The 22,335-nt window shown below is 35.4% G+C and overlaps 1 protein-coding gene across 2 annotated transcripts in view; it reads left to right on the top strand.

The window, feature by feature from the left end:
- The window catches only part of LOC134540075 (proteasome subunit alpha type-5), a 35,073-nt gene that overhangs the window by 1,666 nt on the left and 11,072 nt on the right, over positions 1–22,335 (top strand). For both annotated transcript variants that reach the window (XM_063382534.1, XM_063382533.1), the window contains exons 2-5: positions 4,786–4,854; positions 7,743–7,896; positions 14,215–14,390; positions 17,999–18,160. In XM_063382534.1, coding sequence (XP_063238604.1) covers positions 4,786–4,854; positions 7,743–7,896; positions 14,215–14,390; positions 17,999–18,160 — 561 coding nt within the window. The remainder of the gene's footprint in view (positions 1–4,785; positions 4,855–7,742; positions 7,897–14,214; positions 14,391–17,998; positions 18,161–22,335) is intronic.

Genomic DNA, 22,335 nt, shown 5'->3' with positions numbered 1-22,335 from the left:
TTCTTATCTCCGCTGGTTTTAATGTGAAGAGGAAGTGAAAGAGCATATAATAAAAGTAATTTCAGATTTTTAGAATTATTTTTCGCAAATACCGCTACTCTACATGTTCAAAATTAAAAAATTCCATATCTCCTAAAGTATTTGGAATTTCTTATCTCCGCCGGTTGATTTGAAAAGAGGAAGTGAAAGAGCATAGAATAAAAGTATTTTCGGATTTTTAGCATTTTTTTTTGGCATCTACCGCGATTGTAAATATTTACCTTAACCCAATATATTATTATACATAGCCATAGTGTAATTATACATAGTGTAATTTGGTCTAACTAGTTACAATTGGGTAAATATGTTGGGTAACGGTATATACGAAAAAAAATGCTAAAAATCCGAAAATACTTTTATTCTATGCTCTTTCACTTCCTTTTTCAAATCAACTGGCGGAGATAAGAAATTCCAAATACTTTAGGAGATATGGAATTTTTTAATTTTGAACATGTAGAGTAGCGGTATTTGCAAAAAAAAATTCTAAAAATCTGAAATTACTTTTATTATATGCTCTTTCACTTCATCTTTTCATTAAAACCGGTGGAGATAGAAATTCCAAATACTTTAGGAGATATCGAATTTTTTAATTTTCATCACAATACCTGTGAATTGAGGCGGCCACCATTGTTTCTTGTTTACGAGACCAGAATGATTTTTTTTTTTCCGCGACGTAGGTGAACGACTACATTGTTGCTTGTTTAGGAGTATCTATTAAAATCTGAAAATACTTTTATTATAGTTATGTTAGGTTAGCTACATTAAAACACTTTAAAACACTATGGACGGTTAGTTAGGTTAGTATAGCTACATTAAAATAAACAGAGAAATATAAATATTAATAAATAAACCCGAGGTTGGCCGAAGGTAAATTGTTCGGGTGTAATCGGGAATGGCAGAACTTAATGTGCATCTTGATTTACCGTTCGTGAATGCCTAATTAATTAAAATGGTTGATTAGGTCAGGTCAGTTACATTATTAATACTTTCAAACTAAGCAGACATTAAAAATAGGTAAATATGTAGTTTAGCGGTATTTGCGAGAAAAAAAATGTTAAAAATCCGAAAATACTTTTATTATATGCTCTTTCACTTCCTCTTTTCATTAAACACAGCGGAGATAAGAAATTCCAAATACTTTAGGAGATATAGCCATTCTTATTTTGCAATACAAGACCTGTGCTATCATTTGACCGCCGCAATTTTTTTATTTTGCAGTGCGTTCGTGAATGCCTAATTAATTAAAATGGTCGATTAGGTCAGGTCAGTTACATTATAAATACTTTCAAACTAAGCATACATTAAAAATAATATCAATTAATTTTAATGTTTGTTTATTTTTAAAGTATTTATAATGTAACTGACCTGACCTAACAAACCGGGACAAAGGATAAACAGTAGGAACTGACGTAATTTTTTTTTTACTTATTTATTTATTTATTTATTTATTTAATAACTCTTTATATTTGAACCTATTTTGAAAGATAAAAATGGGTACTGTACGTCATCCTATTGCTATTGCAGACTTTTCTGTAGGCCTTTTTAAGACCTAAATTCTGTAGTACATTAATTGGATGTATAAGTCATCATAAGCCATGTAAGCGCCCTAAAACTGTCTTTTTATGACTAAAATATTCTCTAAATAATATTGAAAACTGTATCATAATCCATTGTGTAATTGAGAAGAAGTGAACAAACAGACACTAAGTAGATATACTATTTAAAGATTCTATGATAATTTAAGCATAAACAAATATATTTTAATAATTTAAAAAAAATATACATCTGATCAGTTACTCAGTTTGTGTCTATGCTGATTATTGTATTTTTTTTTATTATTTACTGTTTTTATTCAATATAAACAATTACAGCAACCAGTCCTGGCTTCTCACAGATGCGATCTGCTAATGTGGCATTAATTATATTAATTATTTTTCAAGTTCTCGTAAGTATCCAATGTTTTCAAAAAATAATATTGACTACGTACTATCATGTGTAACAGGTATAACAGATAAAACCATAAAAATAATTAGGTACTTATTAAACAATATTGTTCTAAAGACCATGGTTTGATGGATTGCATATGATATGGTGTAAATGTCAATTCGCGGGTGCGCGGGAAAAAGGGGACATGTCAAAATGTATTTTCAGGGTGTCTACTGACCCTGGAAAACCTGGAAAAATCAGGGAAAATTGTAATCAGGGAAAAATCAGGGAATTTTTTCAAAAATCAGGGAATTTTTGTTTGGTAGGTTGTAGTTGGCAGTACATTTTTGTTTATTGATCAGCTTGCATTGACATAGCATCAAGTGTATCCCCTCCCATTTTTATTGGAATGGCAAATAACGAACAGTTCCCACGTCCATTTTCTTTTATTTACTATCGGATTCGGAAGTGGCGTTAAATCACGTGATACAAACTGGTTCAAGCTGGTCTGTTATCCTGCTGACGTACGTGCAGCGGCATGTGTTTTCCGCGTTCAGATTACACCGACAGGTGCATTTAATTTTAAGTAATTATGGATGCCTCCAATGTAAACTGGGCATTTTTGTTAGCTTTGAAAATACATATCACAGACACTTTTGATGAAGATTCGCCATAGTTGCTAGAAATTGGTAGCTGTGGGCTTCATAGGGTCCATGATGCTTTCAAAACTGGAATTTCTGCTACACAATGGGACGTTGTTAGTTTTTTGAGGCATAGTTACTTTTTGTTTAAGCATGTACCTGCAAGGAGGGCAGATTACATTAGAATAACTAGATCAGAGCTTTTTCCCAAGAAATTTTGTGCAATCAGATGGTTAGAAAATACTGCAGTTGCTGAGCGTGCCATGAAAACGTTACCCCACCTAAAGAAATTTGTTAGTGAAGTTTCTATTTCATCTGTCTTTCAATGTAGGTAGTGGAAAGTGCTCTTGAAGATAATCTTCTAGAAGTAAAATTTACATTTTTCCACTCTTTGGCATCAGAGCTGGAATTGTTTCTTACAATGTTCCAAAGAAATTTGTTAGTGAAGTTTCTATTTCATCTGTCTTTCAATGTAGTGAAAAGTGCTCTTGAAGATAATCTTCTAGAAGTAAAATTTATATTCTTCCACTCTTTGGCATCAGAGCTGGAATTGTTTCTTACAATATTCCAAAGTGAAGCACCCATGGCACCTTTTCTGTATGATTCACTGGTAGACATTTTATTAGCTTTGGCAGGAAAGTTTGTGAAACCAGAGGTACTGAAGAGCTTTAGGGAAAAATGCAATGTATCTCGATTGGATGTAGATAACCAGGAAAATCTATTGACTGCTAACAATATCAAGTTGGGTTATGCAGTACGCCATGCCATCAAGAAAGAGAAAGTACCAGAAAAGTTTGTCCTGTTACTGAAAAATGATGTTAGGACTTGTCCAAAGGTTATGATAAAAAAAACTTCAAGACAAAAGTCCCCTAAAGTACAAACTTACCAAAGGAATTTCCTGCTTATGTCCGTCTATGGCTTTAAATTCGGGTGTGCGGAAACAGCGTGTGAAGTACAGTTTAGAATGTCGTCTTCGAAACAGGTGGCTATCAGGACAAGAAGCTGATAACATTGAGTGATCATATCAGTTGGTATGTTCCTCGCAAGATTCTGAAGCACTGTTCTCGTCTTTTTCTCGAGAAGATGGGCGCCTTGATCACTTGTGGATGCTCATTCTTAAGGCACATACAGTAGTTGCCAAAACAGGCCTTCTAAAGTTTGTGAGGATGATGATGGAAATGCATCATTGGAAAGAAGATTTTCAGTGAATTCTAATCTGCTGACTGAAAACTTGCAGGAAGAAACACTGATTGCACAAAGAGTATGACTTTGTTCAACGTTCTGGAGATGTAGAGCATGTTGATATCATCAAGTCCATGTTACAGTATGTAAGAAATGCTAGTTGTAGGCGTAAGGAAGCCCTGCAAACAAAACAAAAAAAAAGGAAGCTACAGACAAGAAGAAGGCAGAAAAAAGAAGAGTTGAAGAGGAGATCAAGGCATTGCAGTTTAAGAAGGCTCGAGTGTTGGATTTGGCTTGTTCTGAAGCAAGTGCTATAGACGCAAAAGTGGAGTCACTGCGAAATTGACGGGAGCTTCCTTTTACTAATGTTTTTTTGCAAAAGTAAGTGTGTGAAATATTTATAGCAGCATGTTTTATTTGCCATCAATTGAGTCACTTTGACCACGTCTAGAAGAAGGTAATATTTTTACTAATTTAAGTAAGTTGAAATACTTTGAAACCCATCAATGTATTGTTATGCAGTTTTTTCAGTTTCGTGGAATGTCGTAATTGTGTTAAAGAAAACCTGGAAAAATTCAGTTTTAGACCTGGAAAACCTGGAAAGATCAGGGAATTTCATTTACTAGATCTAGTAGACATCCTGTATTTTGTAAATTACTTATCCCCTTTTTCACGCACGAAAACTGTCAGTTTGTGATGTAACTCCAAAAGTTCAGTGCCATAGAATAACACACAAGGGTGCTAGACATTACTCATTTGGACCATTTTGTAGAGCTTGTTCTCCTTTATTCCATACCATAAAAAAAAATTTGCCAACATTTGACTTATCCCCTTATTCCCGCGCACCCGCAAATTTTGATCTAATTAAATGCCTAAGGTAACTAACAAATGTAATTGCATAAGGATTAATACAATGTCAGTTTAAATAAAAAAGTAAATATATAAATTTTCTTTCATAATACCTTTTTACTGGATCATCTCTTTTGTGTTTGTGCAGATGTTCCTGACGCGATCAGAGTATGACCGTGGTGTTAACACCTTCTCGCCAGAAGGGAGATTATTTCAGGTAATATCGTGTACATGTCTACAGATCGCAGAAGTCACAATAGAGTAATAAAACAAGAGTTGGCCACAAAATTTTTGTTTGCATGTTTTTTGGCACCTCACTGCAAGTTTTAGTCACACATTAAAAATAAATACAGTTTGAGACTGTCCAATTAAATAATATGAAATGTTTTTTTGCTTCCTAAGATAAGTGTTTGCAAGTTTCTGCAAATAGTAAATTTTTTGCATATTATGTTTGATTTTGGCAACTATAGAAATAAGGAACATAAAAACCTAAGGAAATTTTATTTAAATGTCCTGAAATTGGTTTGCCAGTATTTGTAGGTTTGGATACCGCTACTTCTGTGTAAAGTTCTCTTGTGATTAAAAACTTTGAAGTCCATTTACAGATTTTGAGTGCTGTTGAGACAATGGTTGTGGCTGACTCATGTGAATAGTCCAGTTCAGCTAATCTCCACACGTGAAGTTTTACAAAGGTTTTACTTTCTGTCATTAAGGTATTTAAGTATATATTCTTCACAGTTGTTGACAAGAATAAGACTGATTGTATTTTGACAACGAAGTTAGGTTACTCAGTAGTAAGATACTGGACACTTTTCAGAGGACCTGGTCCGGCCATCCTGATCTTGAATTTCCATGGTACCAGGCAAGTTTGTGGGTGTTTGCTTACATTCGGCCATAACTGATTCCTGTGTCGGTATCATCTTTGTTACAGTTTCCAATGATCTTAGTGTCAGCGAGGTGCTAGGTTAAAATAAAAATTTATCATAAATAGATACCTAGATATATGCTCTCTCTCCTACATTCTTTATCAGCAAGAAGCCAATAAGATTGTCAATTTTGTAAGTAACTGTTTCAAACATAAATTGGATTTACATTTAGTTAAAAATACAGGTATTAAAGTTCATACCTATAATAGTAGTTATCACCCTTTACTTTTTACTATTAAAGATGTTATATAGAATAATCAATCACTTTAACAAATTTGATTTTTTTCCCTTCTATTATTGATTTCATGATTGTAAAATTTTTCTCATAAATACAAATTAAGAACTTATTTACAGATACTAGGTAAATATATTATTACGATTTATAATGTGGGGAGAACTGGGTTCGTAAGGGATAGTCCAATTAGGTTGTTTCACATTTTTATTAATTGCTAATATTGACATTAATTAATAATCAAACTTAAAAAAAATTCTGATCACCAGAAACTGGCACTTAAAAATGTTTATTCGTAAGTCACTCAATGTTAGTCAAGTTCCGCAGTTCGCACTCCTCACTGGAGCTAGGCTCAACAGTAGTTCGCCCCTTACCACGCGCCTGTACTCACACAGTCTCGTGCCTCTCAGTCACACTCTCACAGTCAAGTCGAATTCCACGTCGCGCTACTCTCAGTGGGGGAGGGGGGGGGTCTCTCACTCTTCGCCGATGTCTCACTTCCCTTCGCTCGGAATCTGCTTGGAACTGCCACGGGACTCGCTCGGAACTCGGCACTCATGCGGTACTCCGCGGAACTCCGTAGTGCGATTCTTTGAACTCGTGGCACCCACTGTCGTGGGACTGTGTCGCCAAAAACTGCCGCGGAGGCCGGCAGGAGCGGCTGTGGCGAGTCGCTTCATCCCGGGTGACCCGACGCCCGAACAGTCCAGAAGGGTGCTCCGCACGGCGGCCTGCGGGATTCCCAAGGCCGCTCAGCGGGAGATAACGGTGCCGAGTCAGGGCTATGCGCGTGGTGTGGAGAAGGGAGGGGGAAGCGATGACTGTTGTAATCCGGCCAGGCACGCGTGCCTTACGTCAGTGGACCGCACGTGGCCACAGTGCAGGGTCGCCAGCCAGCTCCGAACCTGGCATTGTGGTCTGGTCTCTCGTGCTCTTAACAATATAATGACCATTTTATATTAGAATTTTTATGCATCTAGGATTATCTTGTTTTGTTTATTTAATAATCATTATTTATTTACTATATAATATAGTTGTCCTTTGTCTTTATAATTGTCAATTTTAAAATTGTATAATGTATTTATTGTATGTATGCATGTGCTACCATAACTTTTTTGTGTTTGTTTATGGTGCCTACGACCTATGACGAGGGGCAGGTATTTTTGCGAAAAGATCTGAATGACCATTAGACTGCAACGCGGTATACCCACTCCTACGGTTTCTTACTTGTGATTAGCGGCCATCTGCAAGAGAAGGCATTGTTCTTTTTGGCCGGGCCACTCAGGATGCACTTACTCCTGCACAATATAGTTGTGATTCGTGCGCCATCAGTGGGCATGTGCCTGAACAAATCTCGACTAATTATGAACACAGGACTAGCGATGCTATTTCGAAAAAAAATACAGGGTCCTACCTATTGTTTTGTCAGCTTTTAGGCATGTTACAACATGAAATAAAAACAAATAAAGGATGGTGAGTAGCAGGGCAGCAGTATTGCCAAGTATTACTGATTTTTAGTAATTATCATTGATTTTGACATTCCAGCCATGGAACTATGGAGTGTTATGTATTTATTACGTAAACAGAGAAACTTCAAGTCATCTGAAAGTCAGCATTTCGTACAATAATTATTGCTTATGTATCTTGAGTAATAATATTCTAAATTTTTTGTAAAGTACTTAACATAAATGTAAATTCCAAAACTTCTTCTTTTAACATTTTTCAGTATTAAGTGATTTGCAAACACGAGTAGTTTTTTAAATTACTTGGCTGATGAACTATCTCGCTACTGTATAGAAGTGTTATTTATTTTGCAGAGTCTAGTATCTAGCGTGATCTTCATAGCATTTGTTGCCTGCTTGTGGAATTGTATGCTTCAAAGTGATTGATGAGCAAGCCTGGAACTGGGGAACTGGGTGGTACTTTAGCCGAGGGCTGGTGACGCAGGTGGAGTATGCGATAGAAGCCATCAAGCTGGGCTCGACGGCCATCGGCATCTGCACGGCCGAGGGCGTGGTCCTGGCCGTCGAGAAGCGCATCACGTCCCCGCTCATGGAGCCCACCACCATTGAGAAGATTGTGGAGGTGGACAAGCACATAGGTAACGCCCGGCGTCACTCTCTCATCCGGTCTAGCCGGCGGCAACCTGGCCTGCCATCGTCGTCGTTGCAGCTTTGTGGCTCGAGTAGTTATTATTTATTGAAGTTATACTTCTGTAGGCACGATATGGAAAACTGATGAGAGTGAATTTTTACAATTCTAGCACACAATGCAACAAAATTTTCACAGGAAAATGGCGGACTTATGTGTATGAAATATAGTCACTTTCATAAAAAATTAAAGGGATGTACCAAAAATACTCATGTGCCAAATTAAACTTTATTACAGTGAAACTACCCTGGAATATATTCTGTAAACTAAAATAGTCATAGTAAATTGTAATTTAAAGTTTTAAAAAAACCCAAGTATACTGGTACTACAACAACTATAATATACATTCTTCATACAATTATCTGTCAGGCTTCGTAGTGAAGTGGCTAATAAGCTAAAGGATTGAGGTTTAAAACTTAGCAGAAAACATTTTTTTTTTTTTTGCTTTTTTAAATTAAACATTACTTGATAATACAAATAGTGCTTTAAGCATGTATTACTATAACAGTATTAGATACATAGCTCAGTCCGTTTGATTGATTATTTTATACTAGGTAGCTGTATATCATTTTTTTTTACTTGGAGAAATATTAAATTAATAACATCTGTTGGGAAATGAATTTTCATGAATTCTAAAAGGTAATAAAATCTAAAACTTTATAATTAAAAAATTTAATAATTTATAGTTGTCTAATGTGTGCAGAAACTATGTAGTATTAACATTTTAATTAATTTTATCAAGGTATGGAGTAACTTAATAAAATTTCTTGTCAAAAATAATTTCAAGTTATTATTTTTTGAAGGTTTTTTTTCTCTCTATAGTTTAACCTTTTGCTCTGCAAATTGAATGATTCAATAGTTGACGTAGCTGCTCTGGTAGCGAATTATAGCGGCGGGTGCATATCTACATATGTCACATTCAGAAATTTAGGTATTGATATTGAATACTGATCATTATAATTTAAAAAAATTTAATAATTGTTAATATTAATGATTTAAATTTTGATTATAAACTTTTTCAAGTGTATTAAATAAGTAATTAAAGCATTACAAATTATTACTTTATAAATAATTTGAATTTAAAAATTTAGAATAAACATTGAGCATACTGATTGATTTTCATCATTAATTAAAATATATCTTGATTATTTTACTAAATTAAATAATTAACTTTATAATTTTATACAAATTTTTATATTATTATTGAATACTGAGTATATATTTAAGAAATTTTTGTTCCATTAAATTTCAAAATTATTCAGTGTCGTAAATCGTACATAAGTATAACTTCTAATGTGTGTACATAAGTACACACACCTTTTTTTTTATATATATTTGTGGGATGCCCACAGACAGTTGAACTTAAATGTTGGGCAAAACATACAAACACACAAAACACACAAAAGAGGTGCAGGCACTGCAAGCATGTCGACACTATGGATTAGGTAGGCACAACCTGCAAGTAGTTGCAACAAGACTAGCAAGCACTGCATATGAGCAGGGATCACATGACAAAAAAAAAAAAGAGAAACAAATAAGTCACACATACCGTGTCTCATCGCATAATCGTCGCACATGTATAATTGTTGCACCATTATTTTAAGGCAACAAAATTTGGAGAGAGAAAAATTCTCACATAAATGTTGCATGATGTTTTTGGTCCCACTATTAGATCCGAGTGCTCTGTGTAAGTAGTTTTCCCATATAAAAGATGTATTTTAAATTTGAAATATAATATTTATTCAGATATTACCGCTAACTTATTTAATTAACATAAATACGAAGTCGTCAATGTGTAAATTTTTATTTAAAGAGGTTTTCAAAAGTTATAACCTTTATCTGTTTATCTTCGTTGCCGCTGTGTTCCACTTATAATAAATGTAGCTAGCGTTAGTTGGCATCATTCATGTTGGGTTATGTTTATTCCAGGATAGAGCACATGCTCGTAATTGAATATCAATATTGATAGCTCACCGATTGCATGCAACGCGTGCACTCGGTCTAGTGCCGAGTTAACTACGTTTGATAGCCCACATTTTTTCGTGGTAAGTGTGTACTACAACGTTAGTTTTGTGTTAATTCTGGCTTACTGTTTTATCTTGTTAAAGGCATGTTTTTTATTTCCTGAACTTTTTTTTTTTTTAATGATTTTAGGTTTTTTCTCCAGCAGGCGTAGATGATCGCTACCGCAAACCTGCATCAATCATTGCAATGTCTTCTCACAGAAAAACAAAATTACAAAGCACAATCCACATGCAAGATGTCCATTGTTCCTTTAAGCAGTAGCAGGTCAACCAACCTTGGAGCTTGAAGGAACATGTGCACTATGCAGCGTTGCCATGCGGCATTGTCAAGTTTTGAAAAAGTCCTGTAGAATGATTATTCAACATACGTTTTATGAAAAATTATGCGCAATTTACAGCTAAATACGTCCAGCCAAAAACAGAAATCATAGCAAGACGAGTAAACTAAAATAATTGTTCATTATTATGTCCACCGTATAAAATGTTTACCATAGCGCTTAACAAACAATGAAACTAAATTAGCTCCTCTTATTGCTGTACCAGTTGCGTCACATGTCACACAATCAGGACAGTGCATGGTGAGTGTTTTTTTTTTTTTTTTTTGTTGTTTATTCGTCAGACGTTATGCCTTGAATGTGGGAAATTGTGTACAGATGGAACAGCCTCACAAAGGATACGAATGCAAGTAGAGATTGGTCATAACAGCATCCTGCGTGCGGCAGAGGTTTTGACGGTCATGTTTGTCATTGTTTTGAAACAGTTGTCTAAAAATTTAACTATAAATAATCTTTATTTCATTACTTTATTCCTGAAATGATGAACGTTATATGCGAGAAGAATCTGTAACCGCAAAAATTTTAAATGGGGAAAATTAACATAGGGTTATATGAAAGTGATCAAGTGAATAGTTATTTAAACATTATAAATGGGAAAACGTATGATGTGGGCATGTCTTAAGCGATTTTTACTGTATATAACAGAATAATATGTTATATAGAGCAGCAATAGTAAAGATAGAATATAAAATGTGTATTTATGTTTGAGTAGACGATGCAAAGTTTTTGACATTTATCTTGTTATTACTTATAAGAGCAAGAAAACGCTAACATTGATTGACATTAGCTATGTCTATATATAAGATAATTAATAATTCATTGACATAGTAAAGGAGGCTTATGACTATTGAAAGGTGGAATTTTTATGCCAGTGGTTTCAAGTAGAGCTGTGCCGATACGAATCGGCAGAAGCCGATTTTGCCGATTCATGACACGCTTGTTAATTTTTGGCCGATGTTATTGAAAAAAGGAAATTGCCTGTCATAACCTAAAAATCCACCAGTACACTTTTCACTTTTCATACTACTATGTAGTTTGAAAATCATTTCTTAGCTACGTGTGCCAGCCGTACATATCACACTTAAACATCCTAGGTTTTAATAATGAATTAAAAAAAGAGAGGTTATGTTCTGTTTATAAACTAAAATACATTTGAATTTGCATTGCATACTTTTCTTAGAATGAGTTACCTTAGGTAATTTTGGAAATTTATAAAAAATCTTTTAACCAAAAGGTGTTTTTTTCCATTATCGGTTCAGAATTGGGGAATCAGCTACAGTTGTATCGGCATATTGGCATATCAGAAAAATTTTGTGAGTCTGTACAGTTCTAGTTTCAAAAACATAAGGAGAGTTTAAATTTTTTTACAACAGTTGTAAATAAATACAGCATGTAGTATATATATCTTCTGGCTTCAAGATAACCCAAAATGTAATTTAAATCTATAGTCCTTACATTTAGCATTTTATGATCAATAAATTTAGAAAATTTAGTTCTTTATTAATTTTTTCAATATCAGAATTTGAGAATTGTGAATACTGTAGATATACATTCTTGAATATAATACGTCGTAAATAAATATATCACCAGTACGGTAAAATTAGATAAGAACAAAACCTTACTGTATTTAGAACATGGCTACCACTACAACCAATGGAAAATATCAACTGCTTGAACTGTTAATAAATGTTTATAATATTGTAACCACGATCTTTTTTTAATTAACTTATGTAAAGTTTTAAAATTAATAATTATCTATGGTTTTTTTCTTTTCAAAAGTACCGGTAATTGGAATAATTTTTCTTGAGATGGTAATACAGGGTGTCTACAAGTAACCAAAAAGTAACGAATTTTGATGCGAGGTCACGAAGTCACTAAAAAGTCACAAAATTCGGTTCAAGCTCACGAAAAATATTTCTGTTGATGTATTTTCACACGTGTATTTATTGGACACTAAGTGACTGTGTAATTGGCACAGCCGTATTTTTCTTTCTTTAGTATGTTTTGGCCTGCGATAGAAGAACAAAGAGCTGAAATAAGATACCATGAAACGCAGTGGTGAAATTCAATGCCATGCCAAGCTGATTGTCGTGCTATGTTTGTTTTCGTTGTTTCGTTTATTAGGACACAGGCTGTACGAGTCTAGCATTGCCTGACGTGTGAAAAGTCTCGTATTTGTACTAGGATTCAGAGGTTTTCAAACCATAGATGTTACAGTATACTACCGTATTTACTCGTATAATCGTCGCTAGCACATAATTGTAGCACACTAATTTATTGATGGCGACTGTGGCACGATCAGAACAGCCTGCTTTCATGTGGCGTGGCCGTGTGGGAGGAAGGAATGTGAGTGCGGGCTATCAAATATAGTTTACTTGGAACCAGGCAGAGTGCGCGTGCTGAATGCAATCGGCGACCTATCGATATCCGTACTTGACTACGTGCGTGCACTCTATACAGGCATCAACATAACCAAACACAGCGGCGATGGAAAAAATGATTGAAAATTTAACTGAAAGAGAATTTACATATCAGAAAACAGGAGAAAAAGAGTGTAGAAGAACAAGAAAAGGAAAGAAAAACCTCACAATTGAAGGAACTGGAAATGTGTAAAAAAAGAATTGTGGAGCAGAGTAAGGAAGAGATAAAGACACTGGAACTCAAGATAACAAATCTAAAAAAACAGATAAAAAAGTTAAAAAAAAGTGTTTTTTTGTTTAGAAGACTGATATGCATAGATATAACTTTGTGTGCAATCATTTACAAAATTGTGTCTTTTTCCAAGGTTTTATTCATTCATATCAGTATTATAGGCCAGTTAGGACTTTATAGACACTATTTATTTGTGAGATGAACATTAAAACTATTCATTGAGACTATTCATTGCCAGAAGTTGACGAACTAGTATAACATCTACTTATTAATAATAATATATGTTAGCCTACAGTTGAAGTGTTTTATCAGTGTAGGCAAATCATGTTGTAGAATTTTTTAATTTCAGAAAGTAAGTATAGTAAATACACAATCTTCTCATTAGGATAACAGGTCATTTTAAATTATGGTGGTCATTGGTAGTTTTTAGGCAAAATTGTTATGCCTAATGTGTAATTTTTTTTATAAAAGTGTCAATTAGTTTAGTCAAAAGTACAAAGTAAAAAAAAAAAACCAAAAAAACATGTTGCCATTTTGGTCATTTAAAGTCACTGAAAAGGTCACTAAAAAGTCACTAAAATTGATTTTGTCACTTCTGTAGACACCCTGTAATAGTTTTGTCATTGTTAAGTTAAACCAAATTCAACTTGCATCAAACTACTATCGCAGAAATTTCTCTTTGGAGTAAATGGCAATCACGGGAGAGGTAATTTTTCTGTATATTTTAATGTCGTCAGCAAACAATGTGCCAGTAGAATGGTTTAGAAATATAATTATATTATTGATGTAAATGTTGAAAATTAAAAAGAGAGTACCTTCTTGAGGGGCCCCACAATTAACAAGATATACCTAAGTCAGATTTAACAATTTTTAATAAAAAAAAAAAAACAGTTTAATTTTTTTATGTAACTTGAGAACCACTGAATGTAATTGTTGCTTAAATCAAAAGTTCTTAATTATCAAAGTAACATTAACTTGACCATGTTTTAGTAATACTGGATAAATAGGGTTGAAAAAGATATGTTGGTAATTGGGGTTTTACTAGTTCTAAAACCATGCTGAGCATCATCAGAAAGGCTATATATATGTTTTTTTTTTAGGTTTAGTTCAAGATTTTTAAATTTAATTTTGTCAAAGACATACAGGGATTCAAAACATTTTGGTGCTACCTTTTATAAGCATGGGAATGACCTTAGCAAACTCCCATTTGCACGGGTAGACACCACCATCATGTCCAGCGTGTGGTCGGGTTGGCAGGCTGCGCGGTGAGCGGGCTGATGGCAGACTCGCGCACCATGCTGGACCGCGCCCGGGTCGAGTGCCAGAACCACTGGTTCGTGTACAACGAGCGCATGAGCGTGGAGTCCGTGGCACAGGCCGTGTCCAACCTCGCCATCCAGTTCGGGGACTCCGACGACGACGGAGGAGCCATGGTGAGACCCGAGGCTTGGCGTGCCGCTTCCTTATCGTCACAAATGTAGTTCACCGTGAAGTCGAGACTTTTCAATATATGTTTGGTTGAATCAAAAAAGTTTCGAACCAAAACACCATATTGGTTTCAATTGTTGTTATGCTTAAACTTTTTTTTCATTTACCCTATTTTATCGCATAATCGTTGCACACGCAGAGATGCCAAGTACTACGGATTTTCCGTAGTTTCTACGATTTTCGTTACTTGACTACGGCAATACGGATGGTAGGTTTAAACTACGGATTTAATGCGTTTTATGGTTTTTCTGTTTGTTTACATCACGTCGCAGCAATATGCTGTATGTTGTGTTCGTGGTTCCATAGATATATGCATGTGTGATGTCACACTTGTGAAACAAAATGCCCTAGACTCACGTTTCGTAACATTTTATTTTCAAGTGTCCAGTAATGACTCAATATATCTATGCCGTTTCGTTTTGCTTTGTTATTTTCTGGTGTGTCGGTTATGTGTGTATTGATTCGGTGTGTCGGTTATGTGTGTATTGATTCCGTGTGTATACTACACTACATTTGGCGTGTTATTTGCGATATAATGACAGAAAATGTCGAAACGTAAAAGTTCTATCACTGAAAATATGTGCGAGCCTTCAAGTTCGAAGAAAACTAGCGGGCTACCGAATCAGCAGTATCGGAAAACTTACACGGATTTAAGGCCGTGTTTTGATGGTTTTATGTATTTAGCAGACATTATTTGTTCAAATAGGGTATCAACCCTCCCAAGTCTCCTATTTCAGAAAATGTTTCTTAAAATAATATTGGTATTTCTACCAGGAAAATGGTTTAAATAGCACCATTTTGTACTTATTAAACCAAATTTTCCCGGGGGAGCCCCCCCCCCCCCCCCCCCCCCCTTCAACATTATTCCAAATGTTGCTCACTACTGACAGGCACTCCACAAGGTTGGCATCTCTGCACACGCATAATCGGTGCACCTATATTTTAGGGCGTCAAAATTTGGATCAAAAAACCTCTCACGTAATCGTCACATTATGTTTTTGGTCCCGCTATTAGATTCCGAGAGCTTTGTGTGGGTATTTATTCCGTATAAAACAATGTATTTTAAAGTAGAAATCTAATATTTATTTGGACAATACTACTTATTTAATTAACAGAAATACAAAGTTATCTGATGTGTAAATTTTCTTTTAAAGACGTTTTTAAACATTATAACCTTTATCTGTTCGTTTGCATTGCCGCGGTTTACCACTTACAAAAATGTAGCCAGTGCTGGTTTGCATCATTGATGTTTGATTATGTTGCTTCCCGTATAGAGCACGCACACCTAGTCGAATATTGATATCTCACAGATTGCATGCAACGCGCTCTCTCTGTCGAGTGCCGAGTTAACTACATTTAATGACCCGCACTCTTTCGTGGTGTGTACTACGACGATAGTTACGCGTTCGTTCAGGCTCACATTCGGATTACAGATTTTGTTTTTCTATTTAAAGTTGTAGAAAGGTTTTTGTTGCATGACATATTAATTTTAGTTGTTTGCCGTGCTCTTTTATACTTCACTTTTTAAATAAACATACTTTTACATGAAAGGGTTTTGTTTTGATGAATAACTTTACCTAACAAAAAAAATTTTTTCCACATAAACGTTGCACCCCTACTTCTCAAACTTGTTTTTAGCAGAAAATTTGCGTTGATTATGCGATAAAACACGGTAATATCTTAAATATTTAACATTTGCTTTCCTTTGGGCAAATATCACTCATTATGAGATTTACAAAGTTCATTGTCATTACATACTGTCTATTGACAGTGTTATGTTCTCTTTCCCAAAAATGAATTCAGTACTAAACACCATGGACTTTGCAGGGACAACTATTTGTAGCTGCTAATCTGTATTCAAATGGGGCATTCCACTAAATTATATACTACGCTATGACAATTGAATTTGGAAAATCAAAGTTTATAAAAATGTTATGACCAATAAAACTGTTCAATCCAAGATGTTACTAATAGGGGTGTATGAGTGGCATATTTTAATGTTGAGTCAAGTAGTGCAAAAAAATCAATTATTTTCATGTAGATTTGTCAGCATAACATTTTTTGCATTTAACTTATATGTCAACTAACAGTAAATAGTGGCACAAGAGTTTATACTGTACATAGTATTTTATTCCCTACCTACAATATTTATATTTACAAAAAACTTTATAACTGTGTATTTTATGTAATTTAGCTATTTAAATATTTCTTATGGAACATTTGTAAGCAACTACGTAGTACCTACTATTAAAAAAAATAGAATTAACTCTTTAAAATTATATTATGAAGCACAAGGAAATAAAAAAAAAAATAAGTTTATCCAGATACATTGCAGTTAAAAACTTTACATTTAGGATATTAATGTGGAACATTTAAATGAAAACAATTTTTCACACTGACACTATAATTTTATTGCTGTATTAAATGTTAGTTTGTTATTGCTATATTCACTATTCACTTTAAGCCCAGTACAAGAATATTCAGGGTGTATGTACAATAATATTGTGCTTATGCTCGGTGGGCAAAGTAGCAGTGCTGTAATGCTGTAACATTTAATATCAGGTTATTTATGGTTAATGTAGTGCATCTCTGGTAGTTATTTTTCTTTTGTTATAACTATGGTGCTTCGCCTGCGTTTACACATCAATCGTTCATTTGTCTTCATGTTGACGTGCACCATTATTCTTTTCAGTGATGCATGGTATGAATAGCAATTATGCGGAAAAGGATATTTGAAGCTCATTTTAAGAAACGTTGTTACTGCAGCAAATTCTACAAAATTTCGAGTAAGGCATTTGCATAGAAGTTATATTTTTTTGTTTTGGTAGTACAGGCTAAATTTAAAAAAAAATTATGACAACATAACAAATAGGTCTAAAGAAAAATGAAAATCATAAAAATATACATAGTACAAAATTATGTAAAATCAGCCACCATCGCTACAAATTCAGTAATAAATTATTTACATTGTTAATAATAATGAAATGGCGAGAGAATATAAGCATCACATGCTGAACTATTATAATCCTAGAATGCTCAAAGTTTGTATTAGTTATGTTTAATGAGTGTTTTATTATTTACCTAGACCAAATAGTAAACTACTCAAAATTTCAAGCTTTTAAATAGGCTCCAGTCAAGTACCTAAAATTGGACTCTACTTGAAATTTCGAGCCCTTTTGCACCCCTAATATTTAAGATCATCTAACTTCCCCTTAAGTCATGTAAGTAACAACCTAAATATTTTACATTTTTATTCATTCATATAATACAAGTACTAATTAAAATTTTCAATAAAAAATCTAAAAAAAAAAAATTTTTTTTTTTATGTGATGTAAGTTGGTCATGGCTTGAATATTAATATATTAAAGGGCTAGTAAACATTACATTTTTCTTCAATGTAAAATATTTGTTGAAGGAATACATACAGGAAAGAAGATTAGATGTACGTAGTGATTTCCCATCAATTTACATATTCCCACCATTTACACTTTTTCATCAGTTCCCCCTGAAAAGTGCAAATAAAAAGGTCTTCTGTATGTGTTGTGTGGGGCAGAGCCGGCCGTTCGGGGTGGCCATCCTGTTTGCGGGCTGCGACGAGAAGGGCCCACAGCTGTTCCACATGGACCCGTCGGGCACCTTCGTGCAGTTCGAGGCGAAGGCCATTGGCTCGGGCAGCGAGGGCGCCCAGCAGTCTCTCCAGGAGACCTACCACAAGGTCAGCTCCTGGGTGACGGTCGTGTCCACTGCTGATAGCTAGCACAGCAAAGTGAGGATGTGCCAGTACATTCCTTCGATGCCGCAGTTAGTCCGTTCAGAGTGGTATCGGAACTGTCGGTCCTATTTACGAAAATGAGGGTGTTTATATTTGTATGTTTTTTACCAGGGGTTCATTAGGGGTATGCGTTTCTTCGCACCTAGTTTAATCACAAAATAAATAAAAGCAGTACAAGATAATTACTCTTCTATTTTTGTGACTATTTTAAATTTTACCAATTTGTAAACCCTTAAAACAATAATTTTGGGGTAGTACATAATGGAAGTAAGAAAATATTGTAACCTCAATAATATATATAAAAAATACAACAAAAGTTTAACATTCTTTGTAATAAGTTGGTATAATTTATTTCATTTCTCACTTTGAGGAGGAACCATTGTGTTATGTTGATATTAATAAATGAAAGCAGACTATCCTACTTTTTTTCCTAATTTTTTTCCTTATGTACTCAAACTATTTTCTTGTTATGTTTTTGATGCTTTTACTTAAACTAGGGTAGTTAAAAAAATTTAAAACATCCATATTAAAAGTCAGTACAGTAGAATCTCATGACTAAGTACTTACAGGGGTGAAAGTACTTAGTACTGAAAAATACATACATATCATTATAAAGAGAAAAATCATAAAATAAATCAAAAATCACGTTATAAAATAAAACATCAATTGGCAAACATCTTGCATCAGTTTAAATATTTGTGTTTCTGCATAACTTAACTTATTTTTTTTTTCAATCTGTTATTTCAGTTGGTTTTTGATTTTGAATGATGCTCTGTTGAACAAAATGTTCTATGTTATAGAAAGATTTCCTGATCTCTTCTGGAACATTTTCGTATTTAGAGATGAATTGGTTCAGGTTTTCTAAGCTCAGAATAGCTTCTGTAGCTGTCACAGGCAGCTCCTCACAGTCAGAATCATCGTCTGATTCTGTTTTTGATCACTGATCGAATGACTTCATTAATGATGTTGCTGTCAGTCAACACTGGTGTGATTTCTATTTCGTTATCCACAGAGACAGTCTGTGACTGAAACGGCATCAAACTGCATGGAGGCTGACACTCCTTGCCATACTTCAGAGTCAGTGTCATTACTTTCGCATGTTTGTGCTGTAGTGTGGCTTGCATCCTGGTCTGATGGAGTCGCAGTGAGCTCGTCAGCATTTCAGTTTGCAATGCCAGACTTTCTTCAGCAGTTGGAAATATTTTTTTTTGTTGAAAATTTCACCATCCACCTGTGATCATCTCAATTGCCTGACGAACATTGATGATGGTGGGTACTTTCAACCTAATGTTAACGAGCAACCTCTCAACAAGGCATTTTTGAAAATGTACCTTGGCATTCTGAGTAATGTCTTGATCAAGGGGCTGCAACATAGATGTGCAGGATGGTGGCAGAAACATCAGTTTGTGGTTTTCCAGTGAACATCAACACTGTGCGCAGTTGCCTATTAACAAAAAAACTTTTCTTCTTTCTTTATTAGTAGTATATAATAGGGGCTCCGGGGACAGGCTTCAGGCCTGAAGATTGTCGGTCCGCCATCTTGGATTGTGACGTCACGGCGGCAAAAATTCCTCAAAATTCCTCAAAAATGACTCAAAATGACTCAAAATTTCCTGTTTTAAGAAAAAATGTCCCGTTTTCGAGGGAAAAATTCCCGTTTCAGGGAAAATTTCCCGTTTTAGTCCTTAAAAATCCCAGCGGCTAGAAATGTCCTGATAGAGGCTTAAGCATCCTTAACTCAAGCCTCAGTTAAGCCTCTATCAGGATGTGACCTTGACCTTTGACCTTGACCCCGACGTCCATCTTGGATCCACCATCTTGAATGACGTCATTACGTTTTCTCGAACATTCCGGCATTGTGTTATCCGCCATTTTGAATTATGACGTCACCGTTGCAATTTCCGTTACGGCCGCCATCTTTAAATTTATTATCCGATTTTAATGAAAAAAATTTAAAAATTATAAAAAAATTAATTAATAAAACTTTTAATAAAATATTTAAAAAACAAACATTTACGACACGGAGCTCGGAGTCCTCGGTTCAAACCCGACGAGTTCAAAAAAAAATAAAAATGGCGACCGATCCTTCCCCCGCGGTGGCTGCAGGCATACTGACTCCCTCCACTTTTTTTTCAAAAGCATATATATATCGTCAGGTAGTATGACGTCATGTCCGCCATCTTGTCCTCGTCTGCTGGAAGCCATCATCAGTGTATCGTCGGCGAGAGTGCGCTGATGACATGTTAGTTTAATTCTTATCCGCTAGAGTGCAGTAATCATTTATTATTGCTGTGACACCAGACATCTTGTCATTTGGCCGCCGTCTTGAAAATCCATAATTATTTAGCTAGAAATTCGGGAAAAATTCCAAAATTCATTAAATAAATTTGTAATCTATATACTGATCGATAAGGTCGACTAAGGTCCTTGGTACGATCTAGGACGATGCAAAAAAAATTAAATATAACATCAATTTAACATAATAGTAACAGGTTCGAGGAATTAAACACCACAAGTTCTTTTACAAACATAATATTTATTACATAATTTCTATTCTACTACAGGATCATTTGCGAAAGCCAGCAATCTTATAATCATTTAGTTCCGCAGCGGTGTGAAATGACTAATTCTTAGCTCCAATCGGTTGCTGCACATCGGTTTTCTTGCTTGTGCGCTCACGAGCCTTCAACCTAAACCGAGGAGTCGAAATTTCTGCAGGTAGTTCAGCAGTAGGCACACGGACTTCACCTTTACAGTTTTTCGCATGTCGTCGCAAATTATCAATTCTAGTAAACCATTCATGACACTCATCACATCGAAATTTCATGCGAGATGGATTCTTCGTGCATTTGCTCCGCTCATGTCTTCGTGCATCATGAGCAAATGCGAACGACGTATCACAGTAGCTGCAAGGATACCGTGGTGATGAAGACGAACCTTTCAGACCCGATCCAGATACTGACGTTGCCGCAGTTGCACCATCTCCAGGCATATTTTTATGAACATCAATGCATCGTTGTTGTGCCGAAACCTTTACTTTCTGCCGAACAGCAGGACCTTTGCATGCCTTCATGTGCGTTTTCATATTATCTTTTCTGGCAAACTGCTTATGACATTTCTCACAAACAAACATTTTACGATATAGGTTCTTGGCACATTCTCTATTCTCATGTCGTCGAGCATTGCTGTTGTTTGAGAAAATCTTGTCGCAGTAACAGCACCGATGTTCGTTAGTTGTTGTCGATTCGGCATCCATTGAAGTCTCCATTGATGGCGAACCAGCGTTCGCCGAGTTTCCCTGTGCAGCCAGCACTAGCGGCATTAAAGTCTCTTCTGCTGGCGGTACCACATCTGTTGAAGTCTCCTCCAGTGTTGACATCGACGTTGCCAACGGGATCTGCTCCACCATCGTCGACGCTGACGTCAAGGTTCCCGTAGACGATGGTACAACCTCCGAGTTCGACGTTAAAGACGGTAAAGATGCCATCGAGGTCTCAAGAACAGCTAATTGACACGACTTATGCACCAGAAGAAACAAACTAGGTGATCCTTACACCGCCGACGTCAGTAACAAACTGAGCGTCCTGCTGTCTAGGACTCGCTTATATACATGCACCGTATGGAATAATACGCTAGTCAAATCAAGAACCATTTACAATAATACTAGAGTCAAATCTACAAATTAAAAAAGAGGATCATTTGATCGAAAAAAAATGTGCCAAGAACCTATATCGTAAAATGTTTGTTTGTGAGAAATGTCATAAGCAGTTTGCCAGAAAAGATAATATGAAAACGCACATGAAGGCATGCAAAGGTCCTGCTGTTCGGCAGAAAGTAAAGGTTTCGGCGCAACAACGATGCATTGATGTTCATAAGAGTATGCCTGGAGATGGTGCAACTGCGGCAACGTCAGTATCTGGATCGGGTCTGAAAGGTTCGTCTTCATCACCACGGTATCCTTGCAGCTACTGTGATACGTCGTTCGCATTTGCTCATGATGCACGAAGACATGAGCAGAGCAAATGCACGAAGAATCCTTCTCGCATGAAGTTTCGCTGTGATGAGTGTCATGAATGGTTTACTCGAATTGATAATTTGCGACGACATGCGAAAAACTG

Source organism: Bacillus rossius, chromosome 16 (assembly GCF_032445375.1).
Source record: "Bacillus rossius redtenbacheri isolate Brsri chromosome 16, Brsri_v3, whole genome shotgun sequence".
Classification (NCBI taxonomy): domain Eukaryota; kingdom Metazoa; phylum Arthropoda; class Insecta; order Phasmatodea; family Bacillidae; genus Bacillus; species Bacillus rossius.
This window is presented reverse-complemented; position numbering and strand designations above follow the sequence as displayed.